The sequence below is a fragment of the Podarcis pityusensis genome (genome assembly GCF_964106645.2).
Source record: "Podarcis pityusensis genome assembly, chromosome: 1".
NCBI classification, from domain to species: Eukaryota; Metazoa; Chordata; class Lepidosauria; order Squamata; family Lacertidae; genus Podarcis; species Podarcis pityusensis.
The window spans coordinates 101,228,641-101,252,929 of record NC_138028.1 but is presented as its reverse complement, the minus strand read 5'-3'; the positions used below and the strand labels follow the sequence as shown (position 1 = coordinate 101,252,929).

At 40.5% G+C, this 24,289-nt stretch overlaps 1 protein-coding gene across 15 annotated transcripts in view; it reads right to left on the bottom strand.

Moving 5' to 3' along the window:
• Positions 1-24,289, bottom strand: part of ARHGAP15 (Rho GTPase activating protein 15) — a 379,294-nt gene that overhangs the window by 127,850 nt on the left and 227,155 nt on the right. For all 15 annotated transcript variants that reach the window (XM_081008190.1, XM_081008185.1, XM_081008181.1 and 12 more), the window contains one exon: positions 17,422-17,520. In XM_081008190.1, the coding sequence (XP_080864316.1) occupies positions 17,422-17,520 (99 nt within the window). The remainder of the gene's footprint in view (positions 1-17,421; positions 17,521-24,289) is intronic.

Sequence of the window (24,289 nt, the reverse complement as noted above, 5' to 3'; positions counted from 1 at the left end):
GCTTGATGTCTGAATGTTTGCTTAGCTATCAGTGAACAAGGAATAAGGACGACTATCCAGAAAGTAGAATTTAAACAGTACACTGCTCATCAGCATGCAGACTTACACTTAAAATATACAAATCAACTTTGCCAAGGTCTTAATTTAACTTCTGCTATGTACCACTGCTTCCGCAAAGCGAGTTTTCAGCTGAATCAAAAAGAACATTAGCAATAGTGGTGTCAGCAAGACTTCTATTGAAGGTTTATTGTGACAAACTACAAAACATACACTTTGAAGCTTTTTAAAAAATGTTAGATTATGCCATGAAAGTGCCATCATTCTTGAGGCGTTTTCACTATAAATGAGCAGTTGCCCCTGATAAATATATGTGCTATGTTTTATAGTTAGGGGAGTTTGTTTCTTGGTTTTTTATTTCTCTTCTCTACCCCCACTCCCCAATTTTTGTAGCCAAACAAAATGACCTCATTGTTTCCCACTCTATTTTCTTTTAAACATTAGCTGGGATGATTGAGATTCAGGAATGTGGGAAAATGGATTCCCAAGCCATGTCTATCCCTTCTAATTCTGAGCTGTAATTTTTGGCTTGGCTTGAATCACAGTCATCACATTTCAGTATGAATCTCACTGTAAAGTGATCTTTCTCAAACATTTCTTTCACTCATCTTGGGATCAGAAACAAAGCAATCCTACTCTTTCAACAAAACCTTTAAAATTTTCTTTCTTTCTTTTTTTTAGCAAAAGGAGACAAAAAAAGCAACCCAAATTTCCTTTAGGATATGTAGAGGTGTGTGCATGTTTTTAAAAAGGAAACACCCACAGTTTGATTACAAATCTTGTCATCTATATGTCAGATGTTACAGCGAATTTATCTGCTTTGTCTGAGGTCCACACAGCAGAAAAATTGGATGATTCAAATGAACACACTGCTGAAGACAAGTTCTATGGTGTGACAAAAAAGACAAGAATCTTTAAAAAAAAATCTACTGTTATTAATGAAAAATATTTATCACCTAATATATTTCCATTTACTTTTTGAATTACCAAGTGTTATGATGAAGGAAGAACATAACATTCTACTGAGCCTAAACAAAAAGTATAAATGATAGCAATTTGATAGAGCAGGAATGGTAATTTGAATTTAAGACAATTTTTTGTTTTTCTTTTACTTTATAGTGTATATTAACATAACAAGGATCCAGGCTTAATCCCTTTTGAGATAACGCTTTAATGGCAAAATTATGTCCTCAAGACACTAACAAATCATTGAACACTTTGGTACGAAGCTAGTATGTCCTTGCATGGCCAAGTCCACCGTAATCTAACAAAAAACAAGTATGCTTCTATGGTCCCACTTTTGGATGTATAAAGACAGGAGTGCAGATTCTTCAACATTATAGAATCGGTCAGTGAGCTCCATGTACACCAGTCCACAACAGCCCACTGAGCTATTTTGCAAACAGTCAAAAAGACATGAGAAACACAACCACTGTGATGCCTACGAACACAACTAGTCAACAATACCAACCATGCCCACCAGCATTTCATAAATGAAAATAGGAACACCCTTGCTTATTTTTAACACACCAAGGACCTGCAGCCCGCTTCCGTTATTACCACTGGCATGGAGAGCTTTTCAACCACTAAACTGCTCTTAGAAGCACAGCTAAGGAGGTACAAGCCTATAGCTTTGGGGCAAGAAAGTGCATGCAGCCAGTCTTCACATGCGCAAAGCCAGCAGTTGCGGAATTCCTGGGCTGCCTGCTTGGGTTGGCAGGCTTTCAAGCCACCCGTCCATTTGAATTCTGGCTGGGCTGAGTGGGTGGGGCTCGTGAGCAAGCCAGAGAGGAGCAGGCTTCACTCCAGTCTGCCCCCAGCCAATAAAGGCTAGCTGCACCCAACCCTAGGGACTGTACTCAGCCAAATAACATCCCTCTCTTCCCACCTGATTCAGTAATGCTATGGGTTTTGTATGTTAACCTTTTCCTTCCTAGGGCACTGCATTAATTGGTTTTGCTGTGGTTCTATAATGGTTGCTGTTTTCGAAGCTGGGAAGGAATTTGCCTGCAAACAGATCGGCCCTGCTTGCAGGTTTTGCCTTCCCCATGGCAATAGTCACAACGTTGGCAGTCAAGGCAATGGGTGGAACCCTTTTAGTCTAACATCATGTGGGGGGTAAAGTGGTGCACCACCCCCATCTTTGAACAGTGCAATAACTGAACCCCATTAGAGGAGTCTAGTCAGAAGTCTGTCCAAAAGCCAAAGAATGTGGCAGAGGGGCCACAGAGCTTCCTTCAGTAGCTTGGTACGGCCATCCATGTAGACCTGCATCTCATGGAGGACCCATTAATCCTAGGCTCGACCCTGTCATGTGTCAGCCCTCCACTAGGGGGCTGAGAGGGATGATATACACCCAATGTCTAAGCCAAATCAAGCCTACATCTGGAATCAAAGCTGTGGCCATTTTTTTAAATCTCAGAATGTTGCCCTGTCCAGTTTGTTTATCTTCATATCTCAGGCCTTGCTCCCCGGGGAGGAGTCACTGTGAGTGGGTGCATGTGGGGTTTTTTTACTTTTAGTTTTGGCTTTCAGCAAATCTTGCAGCAAACAATACAGTTTTGTAAAAACCAGTGCAATGAACTCTTTGCTGTTTTCTGCCACACAATGTCTAATTGTACTCTTGCAAAGCTTAGCTTGGACTCAGCTCTAGCAAGAAGTGTGGCTTTAATCTCAAATCTTAGTTCTTGCAGAAAGTTTTCCTCTTCGTTGACAATATGATTATTTAGAAATCCTCAGTGAAGAAAGTAATACTGCTCAGTTGCTAAGCCAAAAGATAGCAACAAACTGAAGCAGTGGGCAAGATTCAGAGTGACTGGGATACCAATCAATTTTAACAGTGGCAATCTAATTTCCAAAGAGGTAATGTTGACAGGTCTACAGTGAGGTCACTGAGTGTGTTATAGTAACATCTGGCCTTCCACTGAAAAACCAACTGTTAGCCATTGTAGATCCTAGGAGGGAGGAAATGATTAACCTCTACAGAGGCCTTTCTGAATGATACTCAGAGAGTCTCTAGAGTGTATTATAATAATCCATTGCTGAAGTTACAACAGCATGGGTAAAAATAGTTAAATCGTTGAGGTTTTTTTAAAAAAATCTAAATTTCTGACCACACACAGATTGAAACCAGGCATACCTTCAGACAGGAGTGAGATATAACCACTAGCTGGGGATTTGTTGTGTGCCAGCTGAGAGGAGCTAAATACCTTTGACAGTGAAAAGGACATGTTAAGGTTCCTTCAGTTCCAGTTGTGCCTGTTTCCCTATGAAAATCACACAGCTCAGCAGTAAAGCACAGCTGACTGATATTTATTGTAAAAAGCAGAAGAGTAAATCTCTTACTTCTTCTGTCACAGATTAATGCCCTGAAAGAGTTAACATTTAAAATTGCTAGATTATCTCTCTCATGGAGGAACATTTTCCACGTATGTGTCTCATTTACCTCTTTACCGATCCTCAAGCCCACCAGAGTGTTGCCGAGGTCCACATGATACCCCTGAGTGCTGCGTTTTGTACTTGGATCTCTGATTTAACTGGAAGAAGTTTGAAAACACATGTAGCTTGACAACTCCCTGCTGGCTACACAACTGAAGGAGAGTGCAAACCATTCTAGTAAAAGCCAGCTGTATTCTCATTTGTATGGCTTAAGAGCTGCATCTTCCAGACAGCAGCACACAAAGAGGGCATTTTCAATGAACACCAGAATTCTCCATGAGAACCTCTCTAGTTCTCTTAGAATGGCAATGATGCCCACCTGAGAGGTGCCAGAACTGAGTTCCTGTGAGTCCTCCCTGGAAAAAAGCCACGGAAGAAGTGAAGGCACAGTTTTATGGAGTCCCAATAACATGGTTTGCACATCATGCTAAGCCAGGCTATAGCTTAGTGGAACTTCAGATAGCATACCTTTAAGGTTAATGTGTGTGTTCATAGGCATACATACAAAAGGATACTCAAATAGGAAGCTGAAGCCAGTCTATGGGTGTTTTAGGATAATTTTCATATAAATGGAAATTTGAAAGAGGTGACCCAGTTAAAGTACAGTACATGTAAATCAGCAGACAGTGATTTTACACATAAGCCCCTCCTTCCCAAAACTATGAAAACCCTATGAGTTAAATAGAGCAGGGCATAGTCTTTGAAACTGCTCTAGCTATTGGATGAAGGAGTTGTAGGTTTTTGTTTCTATTGTAATGAGCTTCCTGAAAACATTGGCTGCTTGGTATCATGATGTGATAATGTGCAATAGTTACACTGCTAATGCAAAGGACCTAATAAAAGATGCTTTGAGCTGCTATTAAGAATGACTACATGTGAAGAGGGAGGACTTTTGAGGCAGTGATTCTGAGATGAATGTTTCATCTACCATGTCTCAACATCCACAGAAATACACTTAGTTGGCACCAAGGAAAAGGATTGTTAGTGGCTACACCCAAATGCTGGAACTCCTTGATGTGGGAGACCCACCTCACCATCTCTGTAGGAGGGTCAAACTTATTTTGGAGGTTTTAGGTCATGAATGACTGGCTTTTTAGGTGGTATTAATTGCTATGACTAAATGATTGTTTTATTGTGTTAGTATTTAAAAAATCTATTTTCCCTGCTGTTTTGAAATTTTATGGCTGCTTTGATATATTTATTGTCAGACTTTTAGAAATTGTTAAATTACTGTCTAAACATGTGTTGTTATCTGCCTTTGGCTTGCTGAGGTATAAATGGTTTAAATGAATATGTTATATGAATGGCAGGGGATGAGTGCTTTGCCTTTGTTAATGAGGCTATGTGAATAGTTCGTGTGACTACGTTGTGAACAGTAAGGAGTACAGACAAAAGAAAAGTAGCTGTTGATGAATATTTGTGGGTATCCACTTCTGCATCTGAAACACACTTGATAATCCAGTGTTAAAGCAAAAAAATGGATCACATACCAATTGAGAAATATATAGACATACGTGTAAGGTTTTGAAAGAACATTTCAGCTGCCAGATTATGTGCTGAAGCATAGCTCAAAGCAATAACAAAAGTTAGAGAACCCGGAAATAGTTTGTGCTGGGAGAATTTTTGTTCTAGTGGCTTCTCTGGGCAGCTCTTTAGGAAACACGTTTCTTTCAATGTTGAGTCATTTCAGAGCAAGCTTATTTTCCACTGAGGTCAATGGGACTAAGATGTCTATGTACAAGCCAACATTCACAAACACATACTGTTCAGTTTCAAAGTTTTTGCATCTTAAGTATATAGAAGTCTTAGATTCCAATTTGCTACTCTTTCCTCAATTGCGTTGACAATTATCCAAGTTAATGTAAAGGCTTCTGCAGTGCAAAAATGACACATAAGCTTCCTCTTACTATACCATGCAAGTTTCCTTAGAGGTGCCACTGCAGCCCCAATGCTAGTAGTATGTATAATGAAGGTCTATTATGTTATAGAACATCTTATCCGTTTAAAGAAACCCCCTTCAAACAACACCAACAGAAGTAATACGAGACACAAATTGTATCTTTCTCTTCTGCGTCATTTTGGTGTTATTTTATTTCACCAGTGAAAGAAACAGAATATCTGTATAACAAAGAGTAGGCAAAGCTACATACAGATTTCTCATTCCAGCATCAATTGAGGCTTGTGGCTGAATCCTGGAGTGCTTGGTTATATGCGACCCAATGATGTGGCTGTGGTCATACATATTTCATCAGACTTTTTCCAGACTGCACATGTGGTTACCACTGAAGGATATATGCACATGGAAGTGGGTGAATGAGTCTGGTAGGGATTTATAATGGGGAGGTGGATGTGGATGATACCATGGACCTCTGTTCTTGCCATCCATAGAGTACACAACCCCAGAAATATTTATTGTATACTCCAGAAACTGCCTTGAAACTTAACTCATGAGTAGGGGTAGACCAATCTCTCAATTTCCGTTTCACATTTTTCCTTTTTTAAATTCAGTTCTCCACATATTTGCAATTTTCCTCATTAGACTATAGTCATCTCTGTATGCAGTTTTGATTAATATACATGATTTTGCAAGCAAGTTCTCCATACAAAATACATTTCTTGGTGTTATATTCACTGCATTTATATGCATTTTAATACACATTTTCCCCCCACACCTGCATTTTTGTACTGGTTGGAGAACTGCATCACAAAATTCAGTACACATTTTGCAGGGCAAGTTCAGTTCACTTTGCATATTGGTTCAAGGAATGTGTATTAGGCCATTTATCATCAAAATGAATTTCTTGCCCATCCCTACCTGTGAGATCCAGCACTTTGCTGCTACAGGGATAAAGTTAAAAAGAACAAATGAAACCCTTCCATGGAAGACAGATTTTAGTAGGTGGAGAACCTGCTACACTGTCCTCCTTTATAGCTGCTCACCTTAAATAACGGGCTTGCCATCAAGTCCAGATCTCAAAATTACACAACAGCATTATTATTATGCACAGATCCCACTAACCAAACACAATGCATACTCAGCAAACTGTTTGTAAGATGCACAACAAGTTGACAATTTCCATTGATTCCTATGGGATAATTTCTAATGCATTCCTGACCATGGTATTTGGGCCCAAAATGATGGGGGCGGGGAGAGAACCTTCTGAAACCTTGCAAAAGGCAACAGGCAAAAAATGCTCTTATTTGCCTGATATCTCCCCCTCACCATGCTTTCTGGTGAAACAGCTGTCATGGACCAGCAAAACCCAAAAAGTAAGGCTTGCTTAAGGCTACTTGTTTGCAATACCATACACAGACTTTTTTTTGTATAACAAGTGTTTGGACAGTGGGACCTGTGTGTACTTATTGAATTTATATCCCAACCTTCCTTCCAAAGGAGCCCAGGGTGGCAAACACATCCATAATTAAAACACAAAACAACTAAAGCAGTTAAAATAGTCTATAAAAATTACAATTAAAAGCAATTTCAACTTAAACCATTATTTCATCCAGTACTCTCATGGCTGCCAGCCGCCCAATGTCTGGGAAAACAGGAATGTTTTGCAAATTCCCTTGAAAGTTAATAATGAAGGAAGCTGACACACCCCACTAGGGAGGGCATTCCGCAAATGGAAAACAACCACTGAAAAGGCCATGGGACCACAGCGCTACTGTTAATCCTGGGAGAAAGGATTTTATTGGTGCCAATGAAAGATTCCCTGCTGAGATAAACAACAGTTTGTGGGGGGCAATTTTGGGAGGGACTGGTGTTCGGGGGGAGGGGTTAACCCATAGATCATGGCCCCCATCTTGTTCAGGGCTCCCTGCTGCTATTATTGCTAAAAGAAAAAAACAATAGATGTGTTAAATTGAATCTCATCTTTAACGTCACATCTGTTTGAGGCAGAATTAAATGAATTTTGTTAGCAATCTTGAACAATTATCACAACATGGCACGAGGCCTATATCATTTTTACCTGTAACAACGTAGGTTCCATGTTATGCCGCTGGTTAACACAAAGTATTTTTTAACTCTGTTGTTGGCTCTCTCTCACTGGGCACTAGATGCCCAGCCGATTCTTTTGTTAATTACCTACACATGGGTCAGTTCTATTTTCCACTCCCAGAGTTGGGTTAGATTCTGCTCATGAACCATAAGCTAGTAACTTCAGAGGCCTGCTTAATTTTTAGTCAGAGTATTAACCAGTAAATGGTTTTAGCCTTAGTTTTTCAAGGAAACATTTGTACATAAGTAGATGTAGATGAGATTCACAATGTACTGTAAGAAAAGAGGGGGGCACACATTGTGGATGTTTATAACTGGTATTGCAAACAATATTTGTCTCTTTTTGAATATTGCGTATTTAATCTAAATGGTTACCAACAGGCTTATTTTAAATGTGAAAGGAAGAAAGAAAGACCAGTGGAGTTAAACACCTCACTTCTGCAATGCCAGCAAAGCACTGGAGTGTTCCCAGGTATGAACTTAGTCCTGTCACAGCAAATGTTACTGTGCTGAACAGGCAGTAACCACTTGTTTTTACTGGCAAGGCTTAGCATATTAATGCTTTCTTTTACTAGCATGGGATACATTTCTCTGGAACGAATTAGTCAATGAGGCAGGTATCAGGTAACTATGACAAAGATGGCAACTGCCTCAACGGCTTTTCCTGTAGTCCTCTTATTATTTTCTTAACATAGCTTACATTCTACTCTTCATAAATTTCAAATTATATCTCCGTAATATGTTGTTTTCCTCTTTCCTTTTCTGTTTCCCCGCTAATTTGTGCATTACGCCCTTTTTGACGTTTCCTCCTGATGCTTCTTGATTTTTTTTTAAAAAAACCTGACACAGAGTGTGGCTTTTTCACAGACACAGAGGCCCCAGAGAAAATATCCCTCTGAGCCAATTGTAACTTGGACCTTGCACAAAACTATTAACTGGCTTTTGCTCTGAGAAAGGTGGCTATAGCGGGATTAAATGAGTCAGAAGACAGAACTCCTAGAGAAATCACTGCCAAGACATTTGCACTGCATTCATTTGCTCCTAATTTCTACTCAGAAGTTGCAAAGATCTTTTTATATCACAAACTTCCAAGTCAAAATTTCTTGGAATGTGCTTAGCCAATTCTCGTTTGTATTCATCAGAGCAATAAAGTCAATGGCTGATAAGAAATATGTTCCCCCCCCCCCAAAAAAATGTTCCTTGAAAAAGTGAGCTATCTACTGAATAGCTGAAGGTCTTTCTGAAATAGCATGCATTTTCTATCATTTTTGTTTTGCTCCTCTTCCTTTTACACACATATAAAAACAAGGAGCAGAAATCTTCTTGGAACAAGACAGAATCATAAAAGACTTCAAGGATCTCATCAAAAGTTAGACAGTACAAAATGCACATTTTTCATGAAGTATTAGCTTTTAGTGCATGCCTGGATCCAAGTATAATAGATTATCCCAAAGTGGGAAAGAATGTATGCTACAAAATTAGCAGAACTAAGAGCCCAGATCATCTCGCAGAGCAACATGATCTCTAGACTTTCAGGGCACTGTTCTAGAAGGTAACTGGAAACACTATATAAAGTTGAAGGCATGGGAAAAGAAACAAATGTTAGTGAAAGTGTTGCTAAAAAGCAATAGTAAAAGATAAGAAGTTAGCAAATTAACTTGTAAAAAGCCCCATATCTGTATATATTTCAAATTTATGGATAAAGTCATGTGTTTAGAATGAAAAGGGTTGTGTGTAGAGGAGAAAATGTTCCAGAAATAAGCAGAGAGTGGTAGCTCACACAATGCACCATGCCCTTTCTTGAGAACAATCTCTTAGAGACACAGTTAACTATTCAGACACTGGAAATTAAGGGGTGCAATCAGTGATGGTACTGCTGGAACAGAAGTGATGGGCACTAGCACTGGGATTCTAAGCTGAAGATTTCAGCCTCTCGGTCATTCTTTTATTCCCCTTCAATAACACCTGGTTGCTAGATTATTATTTTTTCTAGGTGAGCAATCCTGAACATGGACTCTCGTATTTGTCTTCTAGGCCATATATTTAAATTAACTGAAAACATAGGTGCCTACCATTCTGTAAACAATATTACTTTATTGTAAAATATTTCACTTTGCAGTTGAATTACTTTTTGGGCTGTGGCACCACACTGCCACAAACAGGCTCTGGAAATAGTGCAATAAAACGAACAAAAATTGAGACATCATGACACCTGTTGTAATATGGATGCCTAACACTACTGACGCTTGGAAGGCAAGTAGCGGCTACCATTTTAAGTGACATTAACAGTTTCTGTTGTCTAGTAACTGATATCGTAAAAACAAGTATGAAAAGCTAGCCAGTGACAGCAGTTCCACACATTAGTGTAATCAAATGATATCTACAGTCATCACAAGATAGTGTGTCAAGCCACTGTAAAGGAGACAGAGAACTTATAGGTTAAAGTACCCGGAAGACAGGAAGTCTGAGGAGTCTTTTATAGGATCAGAGCAAAAAAAATAGAAATACTTGCCTTAGGGCAGCACGAAATTTATAAGAGGCATTGAATTGTGTGGAAAGCTGCGTAAAATATGATTTACTGAAAAATCTTCAGACAGCTAGAAAATTTGTCTTTTTTGGGGGGGGGGCAATATCTTCCTTTCTTCCACTCTTTCATGATTTAAAGGTGACATTACTACATTAGCTTTAGTTTCCAGTTTATGGAAAGGACATTTTTGTAAATTAGACACCTAGTCCTCTCCGGGACATATTAAAGGATTGGGACATAATTTATCCTGCTGATGTAAGACTCCTAGTCTATACAGAAAAATGCAGCCTCACCTCCACCAACCTTACACCTGAAATCTATCACAGTACTGCATGGTCATTTTGTTCCTCATACTATTTCTGACATTTCTCCATAAAGCCATTTCTCTCCTAGATCAAGTGATATGTTACAGAATTCACTGGGGAATTTCAAAAAGATCCCTAGGTACAAATCAGGGACAGAGTTCTTTGGTGGAAAGTTTTCAAATCACAACAATATAACATAATATGGATGGACAGCATAATTTGTCTGGAGACCTCTACAGCATAATCAGATTAAGGCTCCAATCATACATAACTCAATTTACCTTGGAGTAAGCCCCACTGTATTCAGAAGTACTTACTCGAGTAGACATTCTTAGGATTGGACAGTTCAACTATTAATCCAGTCATATGGAAACTTCATTAATATGTTCTTTTTCATCTTCTCATATGACCACTTTGTTTAAGAATTATCTATAAATATCTGTTGGGGGAAAGGGCCATAACTTTTCCTTTGGATATTTATAGCGGAGGCATGTTGCATTTTAAAAACCTGACGGCTTGGGCAAAAGCAATTTCTCCCACTTCCACCATCAGATACCCACTTTCCCCAGAGCCCTTGGAAAATCTGCTCTGGAGAGCCGACAGGGCCTCTGGGATTGGGGGAAGAGTGCAGGATGAAGTGATAGTTGGCAAAAGTAATCTCTCCCTTTATATCAACAGGATCCTCTGCTCAAACAAAAGCTTTCCATGGACGTAAGACGACCGTCTGGTTGCAGAATGCCAGGTTTGGATCCATGTCAATTTATTTATTTGCGATGCATTTTATAATCAGATAAATGTTTGTACCTTGTACTTTCAGAGACAGTTTGTGTTAAAAGTAAAAAGAGAATGTTGAAAATGATTAAATAACTGCTAATTAAAATTTGCAATGCCAAAGAATAGTGATGAGGGTTTCTTGGAAATGGTGAGTCTCACCATTAGCAGGTCTTCCTGTTGACACACACTACTGACAGCATCGCTGCCCATGAGACAGATCTTTTGACACCACTGCTTCATACGATGGAAGTGCAGCATTTGATAATATAATACAAGTCTTTTAGCATCAGGCTTTCAGAATTGTGGTGATGTTATGCTAGACGTTCTGAGACTGAGACTCAGGATGAAGACAGACCCTGACTTTTGAAAGAGGTGAAAGTGGTTTGAAAGTGGCTTCACTTTCCCTGCTGCATACACATATTTCTTTGTACCATTGTCACAGCTGGTCAGACATCTTCTGCAAGTTTATGAAACAATAATACTGCAAAACCTATTTACCAGGAGTGACTGTACATATCACAAGCAGCAACACCTTTTGCAAACCACCTTCAATTCTCTTATACACTATCGTCTCTTCCCAGCCTAAAAGACACAAAAGTTAAGCACTCCAAATCGCCTATAACATTTTTTTTTTGGGGGGGGGGGGATGGAAGAAGAAACTGAGATTTAATTTTTCTCATGTTTAAAGGTGATACAAAAGAATACTTATATAAGCTCTCATCTTCTGCTCCATATGACGTGATTAGTTCAGAGCACAGTAGATAACATATTAGACTACTGCCACAGGAGATAACAAAAGGAAATACTTAAGGTACCATAATAATCTTAGCCCCCTTTTTTCCAGGTCACTGTAATCTACCCAAAGATAACTAATTGCACAAAGTAAACATTCCTCTCCAACCACAAAAGGAACCCATTACACAAACATATAATTCACAGTCATTTTTAGTGGGCTGTAAACAGTTTGGAATGAGCATAAAATGGGACAAAAATCAAAGTGAGCATTTTGAAATGAAAAAGGGTTTGCTACAAAAGGTCAGTCCCTCTGCTTGGCAAACTATGCAGAAAAGCCTGGGAAAATGTTGAACACACAAGCAGTAAGGGGATTTTAAAGCCAACAGCCTCCTTGTTTCTTTAAACAGACATCGGAACCTATAACTGGATGCTGTCAAACAAATGACAGCAAAAAAATAGAACAGCTGCTAAGAAGGAAAGTTGAGAGATAAAAGTTTTTAAAGCTAGGGACCTTCTCTGAAGTGGACTAAAGGTCTTTCTTAAATCTTTATACAGCGTTACAGATCTCAGGGTGACTTTTTGGCAAGGAGTCAAATATGCAATTTTGTATATAATTCCTGCCATAGCATCTTGTGCTTGAGAAAGGAAATCAGCAGTGTAGCAATGTCCAATGATTAATAAATCTTTCATGCCTGCAAACATAGACAGCAAAGATTTGGGAATAGAAGACAACATGGAGTGTCATTAGCTTTCATTAGAGGGATCCCAAGTTAAATGAAATGGTATCATTCCTTTGCACCAGTCTAAACCAGATCAACAAAAATAATTTGTATGGGACCACAAAGACTGTGCAGAGCAATAAGTATGTTTATTCAGAAGAAAGTCCTACTGAGATGAAATTATAGAATTGTAGCCTTCTGCTACTAAAGCATTCAGTGTGATAATCTGCCACATTAGGCAGCACTTTATTTCCAAAATATGACATGTCTGAAGGCAAGCATCCACATAAGCAAAGTCTACATGGAATCTCCATGTTCAGAGGCAATGGATACCAGTCGTTGGAAATCAACACCAGGAGACAGTTGCTGCCTTTGAGCCCTGCTTGTGGGACAGCAGAGGCACCTGATTGGTCACTGCATAATTATATGGCCCCTACACGGCTCACAGCTGAATTCAATTAACAGTGAATTAACATGGAAAAAATATAAATATTTGAATTTACCAGTTCACACTCTGAGCCACTACACCAACTTTACTGACCTATAGCGACAAGGCTGCATTGTAATACTACGAAGCATGTGCAGAATTACTTTTCTGCACTCTTTTTAGTAGCCCATGAATGTTGACTTCCATGGGATCATAAACCATGCCAGTATAGCATTCCTCATCCCATGGAAGCCTACATACATCACAATCTATGTGCATAGACTTCCCATTTGCAGATGTCTGTGCTCTATGTATGGACATGTAAGGTGGTGCCAGGGAAACCATGTGATGTTGTGGGAAAAGCCATCAGGTACTCCTGCCCTCTTGTACTCATGGCACCCCTTTTGTGTGATGAATTCATAGAGGGGCCTAAATACTTAAAGGTACAAGTAATCCAGGTCGTGAGAGATAACTGGAAGACCATTACAGCAGATTACTGAAATGAAACCCTGAGTATGCAGATACGTTTATTGACCAGACTGGTTTAAATTACAGACTAATAAATTTTAAGTCCTTTACCTAATTTTATTTTATTATGCCCCATATGACTTTTGGCTTATATTACACAAATAGAAATATGTTGTCATCTCAATAATATGCAGCCACAGCGGACAAACAATTCATTATCATCCTTAGCTCTTGACGTAACACTTTCCCTGTATAAGTTATAGTTGCATCCAGAACACAGAGTATGTCATGCTAGATTGGACACTGGTTTAGCCGAATAAACTTGCAAAAGCCAGACCCACAAACACGTTCAGCCAAATTATTGGAATTTAAACTGATTCAATGCCATTGAATGTTATGCCTGAGGCATTCTGTTGCTTGCTCACATGATAGCATTTGATATATAAACAATGTCCGTCCCGTCCCCCCCCGATCACGGAGTGTTACAAGAACCTCCACAAAGTGATAGCCGAATTACCCCATTCAACTGTTAAATGGAAACAAATGCACAAACAAAAACTGGCACGACTGCCTTGAAATACGTTTAAATTATTTGGCCCTCCTCATTCTAAGGTTAGATTTCTAAGGGAGGCTCTTCATAAAAATAATGCTTCAGCTTAAATTAAATGTGTTGAAGTTTCTGAGTACAGTTATAGTGTGTAGATGGGGCAGAGATGTGTACAGATTCTGCGTGGAGCATTTAGGCCATCTCACTAAGACTATGGAAGTAAACATACAGTTTTCATTAAATGTGCCTTTTCCATAATTGGTACATAAGTATTTCCCATGACTCTGCAGTTGAATAACTTGGCTGAAGGCAGATCTGGCCATTAGGAGGAGGGCTTCAAATCTGTTGAGTCCCAGCCATGCAGGGAGACTTGGCACCTCCACATGCTGCTTCCTAATACCAACCCGAGTCTAAAATGTCATCAGAAGCTTTCATAAACATTGGATTTAGCTTCACATAAATTACTGCCGTCCTGTGCTAGTTTATGCCAGAATTTAGGGAAAACAACGCATTGAGTAAACAGAATGGAAATGAATGCAAAGGAATCATAATCCAAGTCCATGCTGATAGAAAATTGTATATGAACTCCAAAGTCATAAATACAGTGATAAAATGTGCTTGTTGTTTTCTAAATCACATGCCACTGAGATTGGTTAATATTTACATCTCTACTAGCTTAAGCCATATGTTGGTTACAGGTTACAGTTAGTAAAAGCAAGGAAGCACAGAAATCAAAGCATGATCATGCACTTCTGCTGGGCAGGTTTAGCGAAAATATGCTTTCCTATGCCTTCTTATACCACCAGAATTATAATCATACCAAGGATGGGAGGTTGGGTGGGAATCTGATCACTTTGCATTTTAATATGAACTTTCTTGATTCATACTTCCTGAGCCAATAAGAAAACCAAAGCACAGTTATCCTTTGAATTTCACACTTTTCTGGATTTTGTGATGCATTTCTCCAACTAAAAAGTGCACACAAAAGGTCATGTATTAGTGAAACATATAAAAACTGCATTACACGTTGGAGAAACTGACTTTTAAAAAGTGCACATTAGGGGAAATTGCAAAAAATGCACATATTACAAGAAAGGCAAATGAACATGTATAATGAAATTGTGTGTGCAATTTTTTAAAAAAATATGTAAGATTTGGGAGAGCTGAACTTAAGGTTGAGAAAGGTTGCAATAACCTTGAAAGGCAGCCTACCATTATCTCCATATTTTCTTTGTACAATGTAAAGATTAGAGATGAAGCCATAGCTCAATGGTAATGTATATACTTTGCATAAAAAGCTTCCGGGTTCCATCAGCAGCATCTCGGAATATCTCAGTTAGCAGGGTTACAAAAAACTGCTACCAGTCATTGTAGACAATTCTGGGCAAGATGGACAAATAGCTCATGGTAAGGTCTCCATATGCATGAAGGACAAAGGTAATAACATGTCCTTCAATAAAATGCTATTGACAAATAACTTTGTTCCCATCCAGCCACTTTTCTCACTCAGAACTGCAAGCACCTCTAAATAAATTGTTTTAATAGTTTAATCAGCAAAGCAGTTATTTTGAAATATGTGGGATTTAATTTGCCTAACGTGACATCACATGCCCTCCAAACGTAAGGCAGTATTCCAGCAGCTAATTCTTTACGAGTATAAGCAACAAGTTGTTAATGTTAGCATTCTTGCACTAAAATATGGTTAGTCCTTTTGTAATTAACAGGGCTGAGTGATGGGGAAGTGGGGCACTAGTATCTTAAGAACTCCAAAATACGTGACAGTATTTTTTTTATATTTAGCACAGTGTGAAACAAAGACATAAGCCTATTCTGAAAACTGTGAAAATGCATGTGATTTCCTACATTTAAATAATTGGCAGCCACATTTTCTTTCCATATTCTGCTTCTCTTTAGCTATTCACACATACAAGGGACACTAGGACAAAGATGGGGAACCTGTGGTCCTTCAAATGTTCCTGAACTACATCTTTCATCATCTCTGACCATGCTGGCTGAGGTCAATAGAAGACCATAGTGTCCTCATCCCTAGTTTAAGCATTCCAACCAGAAAAACACTACTACCAAAACCTCTTTTTTCAGTGGTTAGATATGCAGAAATCAATAGGTGAAGCTGTTAATGGCATGAAGTTAAACAATCACCTGCTAATTGCCATGGATCAAAATGCTCATAAAAGGACAACTCCAGCAGCCAGTTCAAAAAACATCAAATCTTAAAGAAATCTTTCTTCGAATACAAAGCCTCCAAAAGCTACACTACTGATAATTCTTTTGATATCCTGGTAATGTTAATTTCCCTAGAGTTGTATCCAACAAAGTTATCCTATTCATGCAAGGACTTCCACTTGTACAACAGACCCACCATACACCCCTTCCAATCTGCTCTGGAGGGTTGAGGGAGCCCCCAGAATAGAAGGCATGGGAGGAGAATAGGGCAAGAAGTTCCACTGCACGAATGGAAGTCTTAAGCTTCACTGATACAGCCTCTAATGCTTTTCTTTCATACATGTAAAAGATGGATCTCCAGGTTAAATAGTACACCAATTACTGCATCTGTCATAAATGTGCCAGATACTTATTAGATTTAAGGAGTATTTTACTTTGTGATTAAGCTTATGGATGCTTTGTTGGTGTGATTCTATTGATTTCAGAGTCTCAATACAGACAGTATGTCCTTATTTCAAAAACACATGGGTACATGTGATTATCCTGAAAATGTTAAACATTTACAGATGATGCAAACAAATCCTTGCAGCTCTCTACAATTTATTTTTTTTAAGGGGGGGGGACCCATCTCCCATTGAAAATCACTTGGAAAGGAAAGGAGGATATATGGGTGCAGAAGGAAGGAGGAAAGAAAGGAACAAAAGAAATGAAAGATTCATTGTAGCAGGTAAATAATACGGGTTTGAGCTATGCCAGTAATCAAGAACAAATAAACCCAAATTACAATAGGCCTACAACAGATAGTTTTGTGGCACCTTGAAAACTAGCAAATTAATTATGGCATAAGATTTAGTGGACTGCAGTTCACTTCATCAGAAAGTTTAACCCATAATATAGGGTTTAAAAAAAAGTTTTTAAGGTACCACATATCTGTTTTTATAGCAACAGTGGACTAACATGGCTACTTCCGTGGAAATTATTACTAGTGGCATATATTTTGCAATGCTGGGGACTCCTCAGGGGAAAAAAAGATGCCATTACATCTCCGCTGTCAGAAAGACATGGAAACTAAATGATAGAAAGAAAGATGGAATGTTATGCAGCTACAGTTGTACCAAAGCGTAATTTTTAACTCTTGTGCATCCCTGATGAGCAAGCTGGAGATATTAATTGAGAGTCTCAGTTGTAAATACAGCTTATGGAATGGGGAAAGAATGTTGACCGTCAAATTACCCACCTCGATCTTCAACAGCTTTGATGCACGTCTTTACGAACTTAGGGACTGTGGCGCCATCAAGTTCACACACTTTGTGCAAAGGGGAACCAAAAACTTGATCTAGTAAAGACAAAGATGGGGGGGCGGGGTTAAAATAGTAGCATAGGCTGTAACACAAATAAGCTCTCCTGAAAGTAAAGAGGTTGGTAGTAGAAAAGTGGTAAAGTTTATTTTGCCATTTAAGTAGTCTTTATGAAAATTTAGCTTACAAGAAATCAGACAAGGGAACAGCAAACTATCATTTCTCTCATTTTACTTGTCCTGAATCATGGCACCTTTGTTTTTGCTCAATATAGGGAATGCATAAGGACCTAATCCAATGAATCTTAGTTGTATGAAAATAACACCGAAATCAATGGCACACCCTATTAGGTTGGTGTAGTGTAGCAGTGGTAGCAGTGTCTCAATTCCATCATGGAATTGAGTATTCCAAACCAGTACTGGTGATCATCTTTTAGTATGATGGGGTAGGATTTGTCTTTATGTTATTGCAGGGCAGGATGAGTAGAAAAATGACAAATAAGCAAATAAATAAACCAGGTACTGTAAAATCCCCTAAGCATTGTGCACTGACTTATGGAAGATCATATGTGAAGTTTAGTGCAGTCTTTTGGTCAGCATATCACATTGTTACATGGCTTACATAGATGAGTATTAAAATAATACTTTAAAGCAGGCATGGTGAGCTTGCAGCCCCAATCTGGCCTGCTAACCTATATCTGACTACTTGCCAGTTCCCTGACAAGTGTTGCCCATTATATTGTTTCAGTGGTGGCTTCAGCTGCTTCTGAGTACTGCAGAAACAAGAAGGAGCGTACCAAAGTGCTCCATGTTTCACAATTGCTTGTAAAACACTGGAACAGATAGAAGCACCCCTTCCTGCTTCCAGAACTCTCTAACCAGCTCACAATGGTTCCCTTGCTCTGCGCCACATCACCACAGTTGCAATGGTGGCGGCTTTCTACTTATCACCACAGAAGTGCTGTGGAAGCTGCTGCAATTACCCAGCATCACTGCAGGCTATGACTGAGAGGTGGCAGTAGGGGTGTTTGTGCCATTATGTGCGGAGACTGCTTGTTAGCGGCATGTGTGTATGTAGGCTGCATGTGTGGAGCATTTGTGTGCTTTAAGTGTGGTCTGGTGATGAATATGTTGTCTTTGTACAAGAGTGTCTGTGCATGCGCAGTTCTAAAGACCAGAAGTATGAAAGGTCATCAGTGTCAGTATGAAATTTCAACCAATTCCCATTTTGACCAATGAACAAAAAACATTGACTTTGGTGTGAATGTGTTCACATTGCTGCTTGTTATTTCTGTGTGAATATCCAATATCCAATATTTCCGAAAATAATGTACAGAATGCAAAAACACAGGGGAGCCAACCTAGAGCCAACCTTATACAACCTTATACCTTCGTTCCAGAGGTCCGTTCTTAAGCTGAAACCGTTCTTATCCTGAGGCACACTTTCGCTAATGGGGCCTCCCACTGTGCGCGCACCAGAGGCACGTGATTTCCAGTTGCATCCTGGAGCAAAGTTCACAACCAGGAGCAGCTAGTTTCGGGTTAGCAGAGCTTGTAACCTGAAGCGTTCGTAAACAGAAGTGTTTGTAAACAGAGGTGCCACTGTATACGTTTACTTAGAAGTAACTCCCACTGTGTTCTGTGGGGCTTACTCCAAGCAAAGTCGACATAAGACTGCTGCCCAAGTTATGACTAAGTTTCTTGTGAACCAAGGGAATGAGTCTATCACATCTAGCATAAGTTTCATGGTCAGCACTTAGAATCATAGAATTGTAGAGTTGGAAGGGACCCGAGGGAGATCGTCCTCCAACCCCTGCAATGCAGGAATCTCAACTAAAGCTTCCATGGCAATCTTTGCTTAAAAACCTCCAATGAAAGAGAATCCACCATCTTCTGAGGAGTCTGTTCCACTGTTGAACAGCTGTTAACAACAGTACAACTTCATGTTGCGCAAGTACATACTGCAGTGTTCTACACAGCAGCAGTGAGGAAGCAGACAGAAGGTGGGGACTCCGAGAGGAGTCGCTTCTCTGCTTTCACAGAGGCAAGATGCATGTTTGTATTCTCTCAGCACAGAGTGGAAATACAGTGGTACCCCGCAAGACGAATGCCTCGCAAGACGGAAAACCCGCAAGACGAAAGGGTTTTCTGTTTTGGAGGCGCTTCGCAAGACGAATTTCCCTATGGGCTTGCATCGCAAGACGAAAGCCCATAGGGAAATGCTGGCGGGCGGGAGCGAAGCGTTCGCTGCCGACCCCCAGCATTTAAAAATCTCCCCGGGACAGCAGAGAAGTCTCTGCTGTCCCGGGGAGATTTTAAAATGCTGGGGGTCGGGAGCGAAGCGTTCACTGCCGACCCCCAGCATTTAAAAATCTCCCCGGGACAGCAGAGAAGTCTCTGCTGTCCCGGGGAGATTTTAAAATGCTGGGGGTCGGGAGCGGAGCGTTCGCTGCCGACCCCCAGCATTTTAAAATCTCCCCCTGTCCCGGGGAGATTTTAAAATGCTGGGGGTCGGGAGCGTTCGCTGCCGACCCCCAGCATTTTAAAATCTCCCCGGGACAGCAGAGACTTCTCTGCTGTCCCGGGGAGATTTTAAAATGCTGGGGGTTGGCAGTGAACGCTTCGCTCCCGACCCCCAGCATTTTAAAATCTCCCCGGGACAGCAGAGACTTCTCTGCTGTCCCGGGGAGATTTTAAAATGCTGGGGGTCGGCAGCGAACGCTTCGCTCCCGACCCCCAGCATTTTAAAACGCTGTTCCGAAGCGGGGCGGGGGGTGGGAACACCTGCCCCAGCCGCCCCACTTCGGAACGCTGTTCCGAAGCGGGGCGGGGGGGCGGGAACACCTGCCCCAGCCGCCCCGCTTCGGAACGCTGCTCCGAAGCGGGGCGGGGGGCGGGAACACCTTCTGAAGGCGGGCGGGGGGCGAAAGTCTTTGTCCCCCCTGCCTGCCTTCCCAGGGGCTTTTAAATCGCCCCGGACAGCGGAGAAGTCCTCCGCTGTCCGGGGCGATTTTAAAATGCCGCCCGCCAGCATTTTAAGATCGCCGGACAGCGGAGAAGTCCTCCGCTGTCCTGGGGTTTTTTAAAATGCTGGGGGTGGGAAGAAAAGCCCTTGTCCCCCCCCCCCAGCCTTCAGAAGAGGTCCGGGGACAGACTGTCCCCGGACCTGGTCTGAAGGCGGTTTCCCTAGGAACGCATTGATTGATTTTCAATGCATTCCTATGGGAAACCGTGCATCGCAAGACGAAAAACTCGCAAGACGAAGAAACTTGCGGAACGAATTAATTTCGTCTTGCGAGGCACCACTGTAAAGTTAAGAATGTGGCACATACTGCTTATCCATCTGCTGTATGGACTTCTCTGCTTGGGCTTGAGATAAGACGAGCCTGTATCAGCTTCAGATGGGCCTTAGCTGGTCAAAATCTCACAGTAAGACCACCTTATCACAGAGAGAAAGGCTCCACAAGATTCCAGAGCACACAGATCTACTGCTACAATCTTCTTAATGATATCAAAGTATTCAGGGAAATAATTTAACCACTGCAATTTATCATGTTAGGAGTCGGTTTTACATCATTTACAGTTAGCCTGCCTCTGGAAAACCTTCCCCACCTCCTTGTATTTCCTCCAAGGTTTACAAAGCAGACCTCCCACAAATTGGAAAGTGCTTAATTCTGATTTTAAGGGGAAATCGTGGTTTTTTTATAAGAATAAGTTGTCCCCGGCCCTTGACGACACATGTAAATGGCACGGTTTTACAGAACGAAATTGTATTTAATGCAGCTTTTTTGCACTTCATGACCGTAAACCTCTGGCTGGCTGAGGGCGTTCATCATGGAGCATGTCAGCATAACCAGGTTAGTGCTCTCAGATTACAAATTAGCTCCATCCTCCTTCATCTCTGCTATATATTTTTGACAAATTATGAAAAGAGTGCTCCGTAATGGGAACTTTGTCAGCAGAATCCAAATGAATCAAATCTATGAGGGAAACCATTCAATAGAAGCAGTTTAAAATGTTTAAACAATGTGGCTATAAGATCATCATTTAAACCAAGAGATAGTCTCCGCATACCTTTCCAGCAGAGCATGACACTTTGAAAATTGGTGTAGAGGCCTTTGACAGTACTTCTGTAATCAATGTTTCTTGGCAAAGCCTGCAGGAATCCTAGGAGTGCCATGTATAACTAACCATACAGTAACCTGCACGACATTAAATATTATATTCACTCCTTCCCCAAACAGGTCTGTTGAGGGTGAACCTGGATTTTGTGCTATTTTAAAGACAATATATTTCATTCTATAACACAGCATTCTTCAGCTTGGTGCCCTCCAGTTGTTTTGACCTACAACCCCCATCAGCCCTAGTCAGAGTGGAAGTTTATGCAATAATAAAGTTACTAATCTAAGATGCCACAAGACACCTTGTTGTTTTCCCTTTTTCATAGGAAAGGTGACCCGGAAACTACAACTAATCCAGAATGCGGCAGCCGGACTGGTGACTGGGAGTGGCCGCCGAGACCATATTACACCAGTCCTTAAAGACCTACACTGGCTCCCAGTATATTTCTGAGCACAATTCAAATTGTTGGTGGTGACCTTTAAAGCCCTAAACAGCCTCGGCCCAGTATACATGAAGGAGCGTTTCCACCCCCATCGTTCAGCCCAGACATTGAGGACCAGTGCCAAGGGCCTTCTGGCGGTTCCCTCACTGTGAGAAGTGAGGTTACAGGGAACCAGGCAGAGAGCCTTCTTCATAGCGGCGCCCGCCCTGTGGAACGCTTTCCCATCAGATGTCAAGGAAATAAGCAACTATCTGACTTTTAGAAGACATCTGAAGGCAGCCCTGTTTAGGGAAGTTTTTAATGTTTGAAGTTTTAGTCTGTTTTTAGTCCTCTGTTGGAAGCCACCCAGAGTGGCTGGGGAAATCCAGACAGATGGGTGGGGTATAAATAATAATTAAAAAAATATTTTGTTTATTATTATTATTACTACTATTATAATGCAAAGACTTTCCAGTGCCAAAATGATCTAATGCCTTTCTCATGATTCTGAGATCATTTGGATGTGTCTTCAGATTACTTTGTGGATACATTCATGTGATGGTTACTCAGAATATCTCTAAATGCATGAATACAGATGTACAGGGTATGGCATTTTTGTTATAGAAGGGATCTCCCTTCAATATATAAGATCCCATGATAATCAAATTGCTACAATCTAATTTCTACATATTTCTGCCAATAAAAATCTTAAGTTGCACGAAATATTCACTTGATTCGTAAGGAGAGGGAATATATACAGTATTTATAAAAACAATTTACCAGTATTTTTTGCTCTATAACACGCACCCGACCATAACACGCACATAGTTTTTAGAGGAGGAAAACAAGAAAAAAAATATTCTAAACGAAACAGTGGATGTATGATTTTTGTGGTTCATGCTGTGGCCACAGATATGTGATCTGACGGTGAGTTTGGGGTAGCCCAATGCAAAAATCCTGAGGATCCATGTGGATCCGTGCTTTGTAACCAGGCTCTCTGTCCCTCTCTTCTCCCCACTCAGTAGCTCTTCTCCCGCTTTGCTGTTTCAAAGCGAGCAAAGCGAGCCATGGAGGAGGGAAGGAAGGGGAACCATGGATCCTCTGCTCACGACTGCAGCAGATCCCCCCACCATCCGTAGGCATTCACTCCATAACACGCACAGACGTTTCCCCTTACTTTCTAGGAGGAAAAAAGTGAGTGTTATGGAGCAAAAAATATGGTAATTATTGAGCATGTTCACTTTTTGAGTCTGCTTATTGCCAGTACTTTCCCCTATTGTACCAAGGCTTCACTACTACCCTTAAAATTGATTAGGATTTTACTTTTAGAATGGTGACAGCCAATTGGAAATCATAAAATAAATCATGACATCACAACAGTGTTGTAAACCAGTTAGATTTGGTTATATATCCAATCTTTGGCCAAGCCCTGTCTTATAAAAACCGGCTTCTGAAAGATTTCAGTATCCAAAGCTAGGATGACAGGTTTCCCATGTTTGGAGTGGCATGTACCAGAATTTCAGGCAAACTCAGAGGCTAGACCCTCCTCAGTTATGAAGATGCTGTTATGGTACAAGCCACATGAAGTCAGAGCAGACACCAAGATCTCCGAAGCTGCCTGAAGGGATGCAGTTGAGCAAGGCTTCAGCCAGATGAAGCAAGCCACATTTTGGTTCTGCATACTCAAAAAGTTGGTTGATGGGGAACACAAAGAGTTTTTAAATTATGTTATGGACTGGATACCACACACAGGGTACGCCCTGATCTAGAGTACTAGGAGATGGTTGAAATATTTATCAAATATAAGAGATGGAAATCTAGATGAACATTAAAAAAAACTCCACATCTCTCTTCTGTGTCTAAATATTTTAGATAAAAAAAATCCTTCCAGTAGCACCTTTAAGACCAACTAAGTTAGTTCTTAAAGGTGCTACTGGAAGGATTTTTTTTATTTTGACTATGGCAGACCAACACGGCTACCTATCTGTAACTAAATATTTTAGCTCTTCCTACGATAAGGAAACAACCAGAACATCTTTTCCAATAATGAAAACAATAACTGTTCCTGAGGGAATAAAGAAAGCAAAAGGGCTTTGATTTATTAGCAAAAGGGCACTTGAGACTTCTACTTTTTTATGTAACGGGAAGGGGGATGGTGGTGGTAGGCAAAGATGTACACAGCACTCCTAACCTCCTGTTATGACAGTTTATGTTTCCTATCCAGCTTATTTAGCTCAAATGTCTGGGAAATAGACACAATTACCA